Raw genomic sequence first — 12,323 nt, forward strand, 5'->3', positions numbered from 1 at the left:
ATAACTGAGGCTGAAGAACAAAAGTGAGGTGGAAGACACAGTGGTGGAAATCACTACCACAGAACAAAGAAAAACGAATGAAAAGAAATGGCAGCATCAGAGGCCTCTGGGACAGTATTAAATGCACTAACATTCAGTTATAGGAGTCCCAGTAGGACAAGAAACAGAGAAAGGGCCTGAGAAAATATTTGAAGAATTCAAAGAGATTATAGCTAAAAACTTCCCTAACATGAAAAAAGAAACAGTCACTTGGCTAGGAATCACAGACAATCCTGTACAAGGTGAACCCAAGGAGGAACACACTCAGACACATTAATCAAACTGACAAAAATTAAAGACAAATAAACATTAAAAGCCATAAAGGAAACCCAACAAATAGCATACACGAGAATCCTCATAAAGTTATCAGCTGATTTTCTAGCAGAAACTCTGCAGGCCAGAAAGAAGTGTTATGATACTTCTTTACATATGATATTTCTTTAAGTGTTATGATACTTCTTTACATATGATACTTCTTTAAGTTACGATACACTTAAAGTGATGAAAGAAAAAAGAATATTCAGCAAGGCTCTCATTTACATTTGACAGAGAAATCAAAAGCTTTACAGAAAAGCAAAAGTAAGAGAATTCAGTATCACCAAATCAGAAAAAAACAACAAATCCAAAACAACAAATAAAATGGCTATAGGAACTCACATATCCATAATTACCTTAAATGTAAATGGATTAAATACTCCAACCAAAAGTCACAGACAGGCTAAATGGATACAAAACCAAGACCCAAATATACGCTGTCTACAAGAGATCCACTTCAGACCTAGAGACACATACAGACTGAAAGTGAGGGGATATTTATTATTATTATTTTAATTTGTATGGAAACACAAAAGACCCTAAACGGCCAAAAACAATCCAGAGAAAGACAATGACACTAGAGGAATCGGAAGCTGAGACATCAGACTATATTGCAATGCTATAGTCATTAAAACAGTAGGGTGCTGTCACAAAAACAGAAACACAGATCAATGGAACTGGATAAAAAGTCCAGCGATAAAGCCATGTACCTATGGTCATTTAATCTATTATAAAGGAGGCAAGACTATACAATGGAGAAAAGACAGTCTCTTCAGTAAGTGGTGCCGGGAAAACCAGACAGCTACAGGTAAAACAACAAAATTAGAATATTCACTAAAACTATACACAACAATATAGTCAAAATAGATTAAAGACCTAAATGTAAGACTGCATACTATAAAACTCTAGGGAGGAAAACAGGCAGAACATTCTCTGACATAAATCACAGCAATCAAATGGTGGTTTTTGATCCACGTCTTGTAACTAAGCCATATGTTACGTTATTGCTCAAAGCTTCATCTGAATAGTACCTTCTCTCACTTTATATCTAAAAATACTGGAAAATGATACTGTGTTCCATTATTAAATACTAAATATCATATAAACTGAAACTGAATTCTGGGGATAAAGATTAGAAAAGAATTTATAAACTGCTTTATGACATTTTCACCTGAAAAGCAATATACATTAATGAAACAGTACTACCTTCTTTAAGGACTGTAATTCTTAGGGACAAGGAGGTTAAAAGAGGGATGACAGCTTTAACACTAAATTTCACAGCTTCTGTCAGTTTGTCAATCTTTTTTAAAAGAAGAATTCACATGGAAATTTATGTGTCTAACAAAGCATTCTATATGATTAAATCAGAAACATTTATCATATCTATTTTTAGGGTTTTTTTTTTTTTAATTCTTAGCTTTTTTTAAAATTTCTTTGTAATTGGAGGATAATTGCTTTACAATAATGTGTTGGTCTCTGCCAGACATCAACATGAATCAGTCGTGGGTATGCATATGTCCCCTCCCTCCTGCAACTCCCTCCCCGCTCCTACCCCTACAGGTTGTCATAGAGCACCTGATTTGAGCTCCCTGCATCGTACAGCACATTTCCACTGGTTATCTAATTTTGCATATGGTAATGTATACGTTTCCACGCTACCCTCTCAATTCATCCCACCCTCTCCTTCCCCCGCTATGTCCACAAGTCTGTTCTCTATGCCTGCGTCTCTACTACTGCCCTGCCAATAGCTCATCATACCATGTTTCTAGATTCCATGTATATGTGTTAATATACAAAATCTGTTTTTCTCTTTCTGACTTACTTCACTCTGTATAATAGACTCTAGGTTCATCCACCTCATTAGGACTGATTCAAATGTGTTCCTTTTTACGGCTGAAAAATATTCCATTGTATATATGTACCACAACTTCTGTATCTACTCATCTCTCAAAGATATCTAGGTTGTATCAGATCCAGTTTGATAAAACTTTAGAAAAATTAAGAAGTATCCATGATAGCAAATGCTCATCTTCAGTGCAGCATACACAGTGATTATCTATTCTTTGCAAATAAAATGCAACTTATTTTCCTTTTTTGGATAGTGTTAAGGGCAAAGATACAATAAGATTTTATTTAAAATTAAGAGCATGACATACTATTTACAACAGCAAAAATATGGAAGAAATCTAAGTGTCCATCAACACATGAATGGATATATATGTGGTATGTATTAATATCTGGTCTTCCCAGGTAGCTCAATGGTAAAGAATCTGCCTCCCAACACAGGACACACCAGAGACATGGGTTTGATCTCTGGGTCAGGAGGATCCCCTGGAGTAGGAAATGGCAACCCATTCCAGTATTCCTGCTTGGAAAATCCAATGGACAGAGGAGCCTAGCAGGCTATACAATTCATGAGGTCGCAAAAGAGTTGGACACAATTTAGCAAGTAAAACAACAAATGTGTGTTTATGTATATATGTGTATATGTACATATGTGTGTACATATGTACATACATATATATGTACACGTATATATGTGTATATGTATACACACACACACACATACATACAACTAAATATTACTCAGCCATAGAAAAGAATGAAATAAAGCTATTTGCAGCAACATGAATGGACCTAGAGAAGTGAAGTGAAGTAATTCAGATAGAGAAAGACAATAAATATCATTTATATGTGGAAATTTAAAAACCAGTACAAACGAATTCTTTACAGACAGAAAACAAACTATGGTTACCAAAGGGGAAACCAACACAATATTGTAAATCAACTAACATAATTTTGTATATCAACTATACTCCAATTAAAAAAAAATTTTAATAGCTGAAACTTTTATAAAAATACTTCAATAAAAAAATTTTTAATAAGAGCATTAGATAATCCATAGAAAAGTAATCTTCCAAAACCCAAACCTAAGAATTTATTAGGAAATATTTTTACAGAATTATACTCTTTCCTGTACATAATCTCTGTAACATATCAGTGTGGCTGTTTTAGGCTAAAAGACTCATGTTTTAGCAAGTTTGGCCCAAAAGATCAATTCCATATACATTTACAATGTAAGAGATACACCAAATAAGGTCCCAGGAGTGAAAAGAAGTCTTTCAAGAAGTAAACCTCTCTGCCCACATCTCTCCTCCATTCCTCTAGTGCGTTTTCCCCAAGGTAAGGGGAAGCACTAATCTTATCAAGTCAATTTCTACAACACAGCTCCTCCCTCTAGGCAGGAAGTGAGAAATGACTTGATTTCAGGTCTATTCTTTTCTTTCTCTCCTTCTCTGTATGCTAGTGATTGCTATGAGTTATGGTAGTCGGACATTAAATAATAAAATTCCAAGAACTGGAATCAGACATAATGGGAATATAGGAGGTACTAATTATACTTTAGTACTGCAGTCCATAGGGTCGCAAAGAGTCACAGACTACTCAGTGACTGAACTGAACTGAATTATACTTTACTGATTATACTTCCTAGGTCATGAGATGATAACCAACTATGTCCAGAGAAGTCTATACTGATCACTTAAAAACTAACCAAAAATTGTATTTCCATTTGGCTATTAATTCTTTTACTGTGGCCCTTTACATACATAACAGGGTCCAGATAGTGGCAGCTTGGCAGACCAAGGTTAGACATTTCTGAGTTTTCTAATTAAATTCCTTTGAAACATCATCTTTTAATTTAAACAAAGATCAGCACTTGAATCTGGTTGCAAGGCTATTGCCTCTTCTCTCTACCACCATTATCTTTCCTTTCCCTCTGCAAGAGTTTCAATCAGAAGAGCAGATACTATGGCAATACTCTACCACTAAGGAAAATAACCATCTGTCTGACCCAAACAAGAGGGAAGAGTCAGGACAATTCTCAGCGTAGCTATCATTATCAGTAGCTATTCTCTTCCTCCTAGTATCCACCTGTCAAAAAGTGAACAAAGAAAATGTATTCCGTAAATTATGAGAAGGATATTCTTATCACAGAATATTTGGGTTTACAACCTAAAATTAAAAATAATCTGAATGTACACAAGTCTTCTTATAAGTAACACTCACAAAGGATACACAGTTGCCTCTTGACCAGTATGGGTTTGGGCTGCATGGGCCCACTGATTTGTGGATTTTTTTCAATCGATTTTTTTTTTGATCCACTATTGATTGAATCCTCAGATGCACCACCACAGACAGATACAAAGCAACTGTGGATATGGAGGTACTGCTGCTTCAGAGGAACCACAGACTGAGAAGAACCCAGACACAGAGGGTCAACTATAAATTAAAGGCAGATTCTTAACTGTACAGAGGGTGGGCTCACCAAGCCTCTGTGTTGTCCAAGTGTCAACTGTAGTTTTAGAGTCATTTATCCTAAGGAAGTGATAGTAATATTTCACCCTTTTGAACCAAGTTATTAGGATTGTTCTAGCACAGGTAGTTAGTGGTACAAATGTTCTTTTCTGTACTCTGTTATTTCAAACTATTCTATATCATTTCATTTTAAATGAAGTATTAAAATTACAAGGAAATAAGATACAGGCCAAACAAGAAGATGGACCCCATTCCAAAATTCAAAATAATACTTCTATCAGTTTTTCATTTTGGAGACTTAGTTTCAACAAGAAAATTCTAAGAGACTCTGTTTCAAAAATATGTGAATGTTTAATTATCCTTATGTGGATAAAGTAAAATACTATCTAATACTAGCTAATAGCATTTAGTATATAAACAATTTACATATACTCCCAACTATATTTTTAATCCTCACAACTCTATGAGGTAAATACCACTGTTATATCCCTTTTATAGATGAAGAAACTAAAGGACAGAAGAATTAAGAAACTTCCCCCACAATAATACACATGGCAGATCCAGGACTTGAACACAAGCAGTAGGACAACAAAAGTTTCCCTTTCCACCAGTATTCTATAATATTGAAACTCGACTGATTTTTCCAAAAGTGCTCTAATACAAAATGAAATTAACTAATATCTAACCACTGTGTAAAAGCAACAATACAACATACTATTTCAAGAAACAAAGTACAAAATGAGAGGCTGTCTATATAATCTTCTTTCTAATATAGCTTGATTATGTTATAACAATATAGAGGTTGCAGAAGCTCAAGATATGTGAATCAATAAAAAGCAGACTGCACACTGAAGTTGCATAGTGTGTAAAGTCACTACATACTTGAACAAGATATTTAACTTCTCTAAATATCAGACGACTCAAGTGTGAAATGGAATAGTAACAGTGCCTATCCTTGTATGATTCCTAAAAGGATCAAATGAGATAATACATACGGAAGTACAGCTCAGAGCCTAGCATGAAATAAGCATATAATAAATGCTTACAAGTGATAACTAGTAAAAGTGAGAAACCCTAAGACAATCGACACTGGTAACTGAAAACAGGAAAATGTATTATGCTTAAAAAATCATTTACAACCAGCCTTAACAGAAAAAGTAGTATTTTCCATTCTTTTCCATTCTTGTATCATTCAAAATGTTTGCCTCTCTTCATTCAAAGTTCTATAAATTTCCCCTTTCATTTCCAAAATTTTTACACCACTAACAGTATTTCTAGTTAAGAGTGTTATAAAAGTCCCAATTTCAACCTCTAGCTATTTAGACAACATCTTATTATTAATCTTTGTTACTAAGAAATTCTACAGCTGATATAGTTTGCTATTGAATGAAGTAGTTTATTACTCAAAAGATGAGAATAATCAGGATATGACTTTAAATTTATGAGCACAGTCAAATTTCAAATTAATTGTGTACATGTGAACATACATGAGCAAAAGAACTTTCTCTCTGAGAAGGAGGTAAAGCTAGACTGTGTTTTTCTCTTGGCAATAACTAAGGAACAAGGGCACAGGGTAGATAAGGAGACTCAAAAGAAAAGAGGGATACAGGTCAGCTAACAAGTAGAGGATAAGTCTTCAAGGAAGTTACACAGGGTTCTCAGACATTTGGTTAAGATCAAGCATAGAATGTAATTCTAATTAGAAGAGAAATTTCAGATAAGGAAAGGATAATTAACTAAATCTAAATTGTAATTGCAAAGCCTACCTTCACATCTTTAGCACATAGGAAAAAGAGATTTGAACTCAGGCAGACTAACACCAAAGAGTTCTTAACCACTGTGCCAATACAAAATTACATGGATAATTATCCTAAGAATTAGCATTTTTCAACCTGAAGATTAATTTAAAATCTAATATAATAAATATATTCTAACATAAAAAAATGGCATGTTCATCTATTTTGAACACTTATACCCTTAATCTTAAAATACCCCTTTTTGCATAGGAAGATGCTTTTCAATATTCTATAGTAATGAAAGACACAATTTACAATTCCCTTAGATACATACATTGGTGTTTATTATTCTAGAGCACTGAGGGTAGGAAAAGTCTATTTCCCTCACTGGCTTAGAAGCAGCCATTAAAATAAAAAGCTATAATTTCCAAGATTGCTCACTTTTCTGCTGATATTAGTAAGGCTGGGGCACCAAGCAGGAAGTTCACAGAGCCATTCAAGCTTCTGCTTTCAGGAAAACACAGAATGCCAAATGGAAAAAGACCAAATCATTAGGGAAAACATTTTATTTCCAAGTTTCTAAAATAGTATTAAAAACAGTAAGGGAAAAATGCAAATTATAAAGTAGTATGATGGCACATCAGTTACCGCATCCTAACAAGCCCTTTCAGCATTCAGTGCTAATTGCTGAAACACTGAAATAAAGTGATGTTTCAATTATGTGGTTTTAAACAATGACAGGTTTAAGATCCACCTGATTAAAATCCATTCACACCAACGAAATGGCATATCATAAGATAACTGGCTAACGATTTCTGCAAATGGCAATTGTTGACATCTTTCTTCCACACACATAAATGTTGTGCTGAAGAGGGGAATAAATGTTCTTTTCTACCTTTCTTTTATGATGGGTTGTAGAAGCATCCATCTCTTCCTCTCCTATATTATCAATTTGTGAAGTTGGACTACAATTCATTCTCTCTTCTTCTTGCCTCTGGAGTCTGTCTGCTACAGCCTGGATAGCTTCTGTCCATTCTTCCCTATAGAAACAAGAAAAAAATTCCCATTAATAAAGAATTGTAAATGATGCAAATATTTCTCTTCTATAAAGTATAAAGTCAACACAAAGTCTATTTCAAAATAGTGCATATCCCCCACCATAACTCGAAGATGAATTTGATCCTAGAAGTATTTTACATTACAGGCCTAAAGTTTTAATCAATACTAGCATTTATTTGGAGCTAAAAAGAAGAAGAAGAAGAGGAGGAGGAGAAGATGATGATTGTAAGAAAACAGTAAAAATTATTTAAAAGTATGATTAAATCTTAATTATCTGTACACATCTGTAAGTCCATCACTGACATACTCAGTTTCTCTATTAAGGTCCAATAGAGGGAGGTGATATAATTATGGCTGATGTGTGTTGTTGGACAGCAGAAACCAACACAACATTGTAAAGCAATTTTCCCCCAATTAAAATAAATTTTTAAAAAAGTTCAAAAAACTTTTCAAAGGCAAAATCTATTCCCAGATCATAGGTAAGTTTCTTTTTAAAAAACTGATAGGCAGTTTGTAGCTTAAATAATAGGATATCAGAGCAGTAATATGAGGCTTTTACTTTTGACAGTTGTGCTATCAGATAAAGGATCATGCACTTCCATATACAATTTGTATAAAATCAGTCTGTAGATTTCATAAGACAAACTTTGCTAGAATTCTAAGTGGAACTACATTAAATCTATAGATCAATCTGGAGGAAACTGGTACCTTAATAAATTAAGTCTTCTAATCCATGAACATGGTATATAGCTCTCCATTTATTTAGATCTTTAATTATCCAATGCAGTGTTTGTAAATTTCTGTGAAAATGTCTTGCAAACCACAAACTAAATTTATTTCTAAGTATTTTTTTATGCTACTGTGGAGGTTTAAGTTTTTTTTTTTTTTTTCAAATTTTTTGGTTAGTATTTGGAAATATAATTGCTTTTGGTATGATGACCATATGTTCTATAGCCTTAATAAATTCATTTACTAGTTCTAATAGCTTTTATTTTTTTGGATATTCCACACATGCAACCACATGGTCCATAAAGGAGAGTAATTTACTTCCTCCTTTTCAGTGTGTTTCCCTTTTATTTCTTTGCCCTGTAATGGTCTAGAGCAGACCATCAGTACAATATTAGATAAAAGTGGTGAGAGCAGACATTCTTATTTTGTTCCAGATCTTAAGGGAGAAAGTATCAAGTCTTTTACCTCTGAATATTATATAAAGTTGTAGTTTGTTTGTAGATACACTTAATCAAACTGATTAAGTTCCCTTCCATTCCTAACCAGTTGAGTATATGAAGTTCCCTTCCATTCCTAACCAGTTTGTTAAGTTCCCTTCCATTCCTAACCAGTTTGTTATGAAACAGTGTTGGGAGTTTTTCAAACACTTTTTCTGCACCTGTTGAAATGACCATGTCCTTTCTCTTTTCTAATATAGTGAATTTAGTTGGATGATTTTCAGATTTAATACAACTGAATTATATGATAAATTCCATGTAGTCATAACATATGACCTTTTTTACATATTTTCTTGAATCCGGTTTCTCAAAATTTTGTTAAGAAATTTTGCATTCACTATAGTAACAAGTATACTGGGCTATAGTTCTTTCTTCTTTTTTTGATCAATATTTTTATTGAAGTACAGCTGATTTACAATACTAATTATTACCATACAGCCAAGTTGATTCAGTTTTTTATATATATATACACATACATATATATATTTATATATACACATTCTTTTTTAATATATTCTTTTCCATCATAGTTTATCATAGGATATTGAACCCACTTCTCTACGTTGTACAGCAACGCCATTATATATATAAAAGCTGGCATCTGCTACCCCCAACCTCCCACTCTATCCCTTCCCCAACTTCGTCCCCCTTGGAAACCAACAGGCTGTTCTCCATGTTCACGATTGTGTATGTGTTTCACAGACAGGTTCATTTGCGTCATATTTTAAGTTTCACACGTAAGTGATATCATACAATATTTGTCTCTTTCTGACTTACTTCACTTAGTATGACAATCTCCAGTTATACCCATGTTGCTGCAAATGGCATTATTTCGTTCTTTTTCATGGGTAAGTTATATTCCATTGCAAAACCGCACCACATCTTCTTTATGCATTTGTATGTCAATGGACATTTAGTTGTTTCTGTTTTAGCTACTTTGAATAGAGCTCTTATGAACATAGAGGTGTATGTATCTTTTTGAATTATAGTTTTGTATCTATATATGCCCAGGAGTGAGATTGCTATATCATATGCTAATTCTATTTTTAGACTTCTGAGGAATCTCCATACTGTTTTCCACAGTGGCTGCAACAACTTACATTCCTACTAATAGTAGAAGAGGGCTCCCTTTTCTCCACACCCTCTCCAGCATTTGTTATTTGTACACTTTTAATGATAGCCGTTCTGACTTGGGGGAGGTAACTCACTGTAGTTTTGATTTGTTATTTCTCTAGTGATACTGAGCATCTTCTCAAGTGCCTATTGGTCATCTGTATTTCTTCTTTGGAGAAACGTCTCTTTATGTCTTCTGCTCATTTTTTAATTGCACAGTTGTTTCTTTGTTGTTGAGTTATATGAGTTGTTTCTATATTTTGGAAATTAAGCTCTTATTGATTATATTGTTTGCAAATATTTTCTACCTGGCCTGGACTTTGGTTTCTTAGAAAGGTTTTGTTTTTGTTACTTTGTTTTTAACTGATTCAATTTCAATTACTGGTAACTGGTCTGTTCATATACTCCTTTCTAGTTGGTTTAGTCTTAGCAGATTGCACATTTCTATTAATTTCTGGGTTATTCATTTTACTGGTGTAAAATTGTTCATAGTATCTCTTATGATCCTTTCTTTTACTGTGGATTTGGTTGTAATGTCTCCCCTTTCATTTCAAATTTTATTTTGGCCTTTTCTCTTTTTTTCTTGATGAGTCTGTCTAAAGGATTTTCAATTTTGTTTACCTTTTCAAGGAACCAGCTTTTAGTTTCATTGATATTTTCTAGTTTTTTTTTTTTTGCCTCTAATTTATTCATTTATACTCCAGTCTTTATTGTCTCTTTCTACTAACTTCAGGTTCTGTTCATTCCTTATTCTTCTATTCCTAGTTTTCTAAAAAGTACTGTGATATTATTGGAAGAACGGCAAACTAGATATTTTAAAGCATTAAGATATGGCTTAAGTCCAGCTTTGCCGACATAAATGGCAAAATCAATCACTGTTTCAGTGGGATGTTACAATCCACTAAGAATAACATTTCCAAAGACTATGTACTGACATGGGAAAAGTTCCATTCATTCAGCCAGTCAACAAACATTGTGTCAGATCTTCAACTACATGCTAAAGATAAAATAATGAGCAAGGAAGATATGATACTTGCTAGTCAAGAACGTTATAATCAAGAGAGAAAAAGGCAATCAAAGATTACAGTGGAGACAAGCTTGATACAGAGAATACAAGGAGATACGTAAGCATGCAGCAGGGAGTCCTACCCCATCTATAAGAATAAGAGAAGGTTTTGTAGGAAATGTAACATTTTAAGCCCAGATCTGAAAGGTACAAGGTAATGGGCTCAACCATGGTTATGAGTAGAGATATAAGAAAACTGAGGATCCAACATATAGCAATGCATAGGGAAGACAGGGGTATGTGGGAAGGGAGGGCATATCAAATTTTATGTATATCAAAGACCTTTACACATCTGCACTGGGTCAGAGGGAAAGTATATTGAAGAAAATATTATCAGACCCTAAGTCTGGTTATCGAATTAAAATTCTGAGTAATTTTTCATTCTTTTCTATATTTCCAAAAGTAATCAATCATACTTTATTACTTACCATTTATTGACAAAAAAGTGTTACTAAAATAATATACTTCACCACATTTGAGAAAGAGTTTTTTGTTTTAAATTTTAAACAAGTCTCTTAGGACCTAATTTGTTCACTGGAAAAATAAGGCTAATAACATTTAACTTCACAAAGTTCCTGATTTGGGTCAAATACGGTAATGTGTAGAAAAATTATTTTGTGGTTCTTGGACTTAACTCAGTATCAGAGTCACCAGATAAAAGAATATTAAGATAGAATTCAAGTATAGTAGATCAGGAGGATGACATGCAGCCCTGATGTTGGTGTGCTAATTACTAATATCCCTCTCTTTACCAATGATGACATTTAATACCAATCACACCTGATGTTTTTCCCTTACTGAGTGTAGCCCTAATCTCAGAATCCTTCTCAGCATAACATTCTGGGAAGCCACTTGCATAATGGCACGCTATTTGAAATCTTTTGCCATCACCAGCCCTAGAATTCCAAATATAGCCATAATCAATTACATAATTTTTAAAATGTAGTTTGGTGACCTCTTTAACTTATATTTTAAGTGTGCGGTCTTCTGTTTAAAAGTATATCTTACAGCATTTCTATAGGTTTTGATTTAATATCTTTGTAAGCCTGTCATTTATTCATTATACCAGAAACAGAATAATTAAAGGAATACAGACTGTGTGGATCACAATAAACTGTGGAAAATTCTGAAAGAGATGGGAATACCAGACCACCTGACCTGCCTCTTGAGAAACCTGTATGCAGGTCAGGAAGCAACAGTTAGAACTGGACATGGAACAACAGACTGATTCCAAATAGGAAAAGGAGTACGTCAAGGCTGTATATTGCCACCCTGCTTATTTAACTTATATGCAGAGTACATCATGAGAAATGCTGGGCTGGAAGAAGCACAAGCTGGAATCAAGATACCAGGAGAAATATCAATAACCTCAGATATGCAGATGACACCACCCTCATGGCAGAAAGTGAAGAAGAACTAAAGAGCCTCTTGATGAAAGTGAAAGAGGAGAGT

The 12,323-nt window shown here is 33.9% G+C and overlaps 1 protein-coding gene across 13 annotated transcripts in view; it reads right to left on the minus strand.

Annotated features, from left to right (window-relative positions):
* AKT3 (AKT serine/threonine kinase 3) overlaps nucleotides 1–12,323 on the minus strand; it is a 281,741-nt gene that overhangs the window by 99,071 nt on the left and 170,347 nt on the right. For all 13 annotated transcript variants that reach the window (XR_015143515.1, XM_086344906.1, XM_086344914.1 and 10 more), the window contains one exon: nucleotides 7,303–7,447. Coding sequence is in view for 12 of the 13 variants with exons in the window: in XM_086344906.1 (XP_086201032.1) it covers nucleotides 7,303–7,447 (145 nt within the window). In the remaining variant the exon portion in view is untranslated. The remainder of the gene's footprint in view (nucleotides 1–7,302; nucleotides 7,448–12,323) is intronic.

Source organism: Bos grunniens, chromosome 16, assembly GCF_055505025.1.
Source record: "Bos grunniens cultivar Pamir isolate PY7600 chromosome 16, Bosgru_T2T1.0, whole genome shotgun sequence".
In the NCBI taxonomy this organism is placed as follows: Eukaryota; Metazoa; Chordata; class Mammalia; order Artiodactyla; family Bovidae; genus Bos; species Bos grunniens.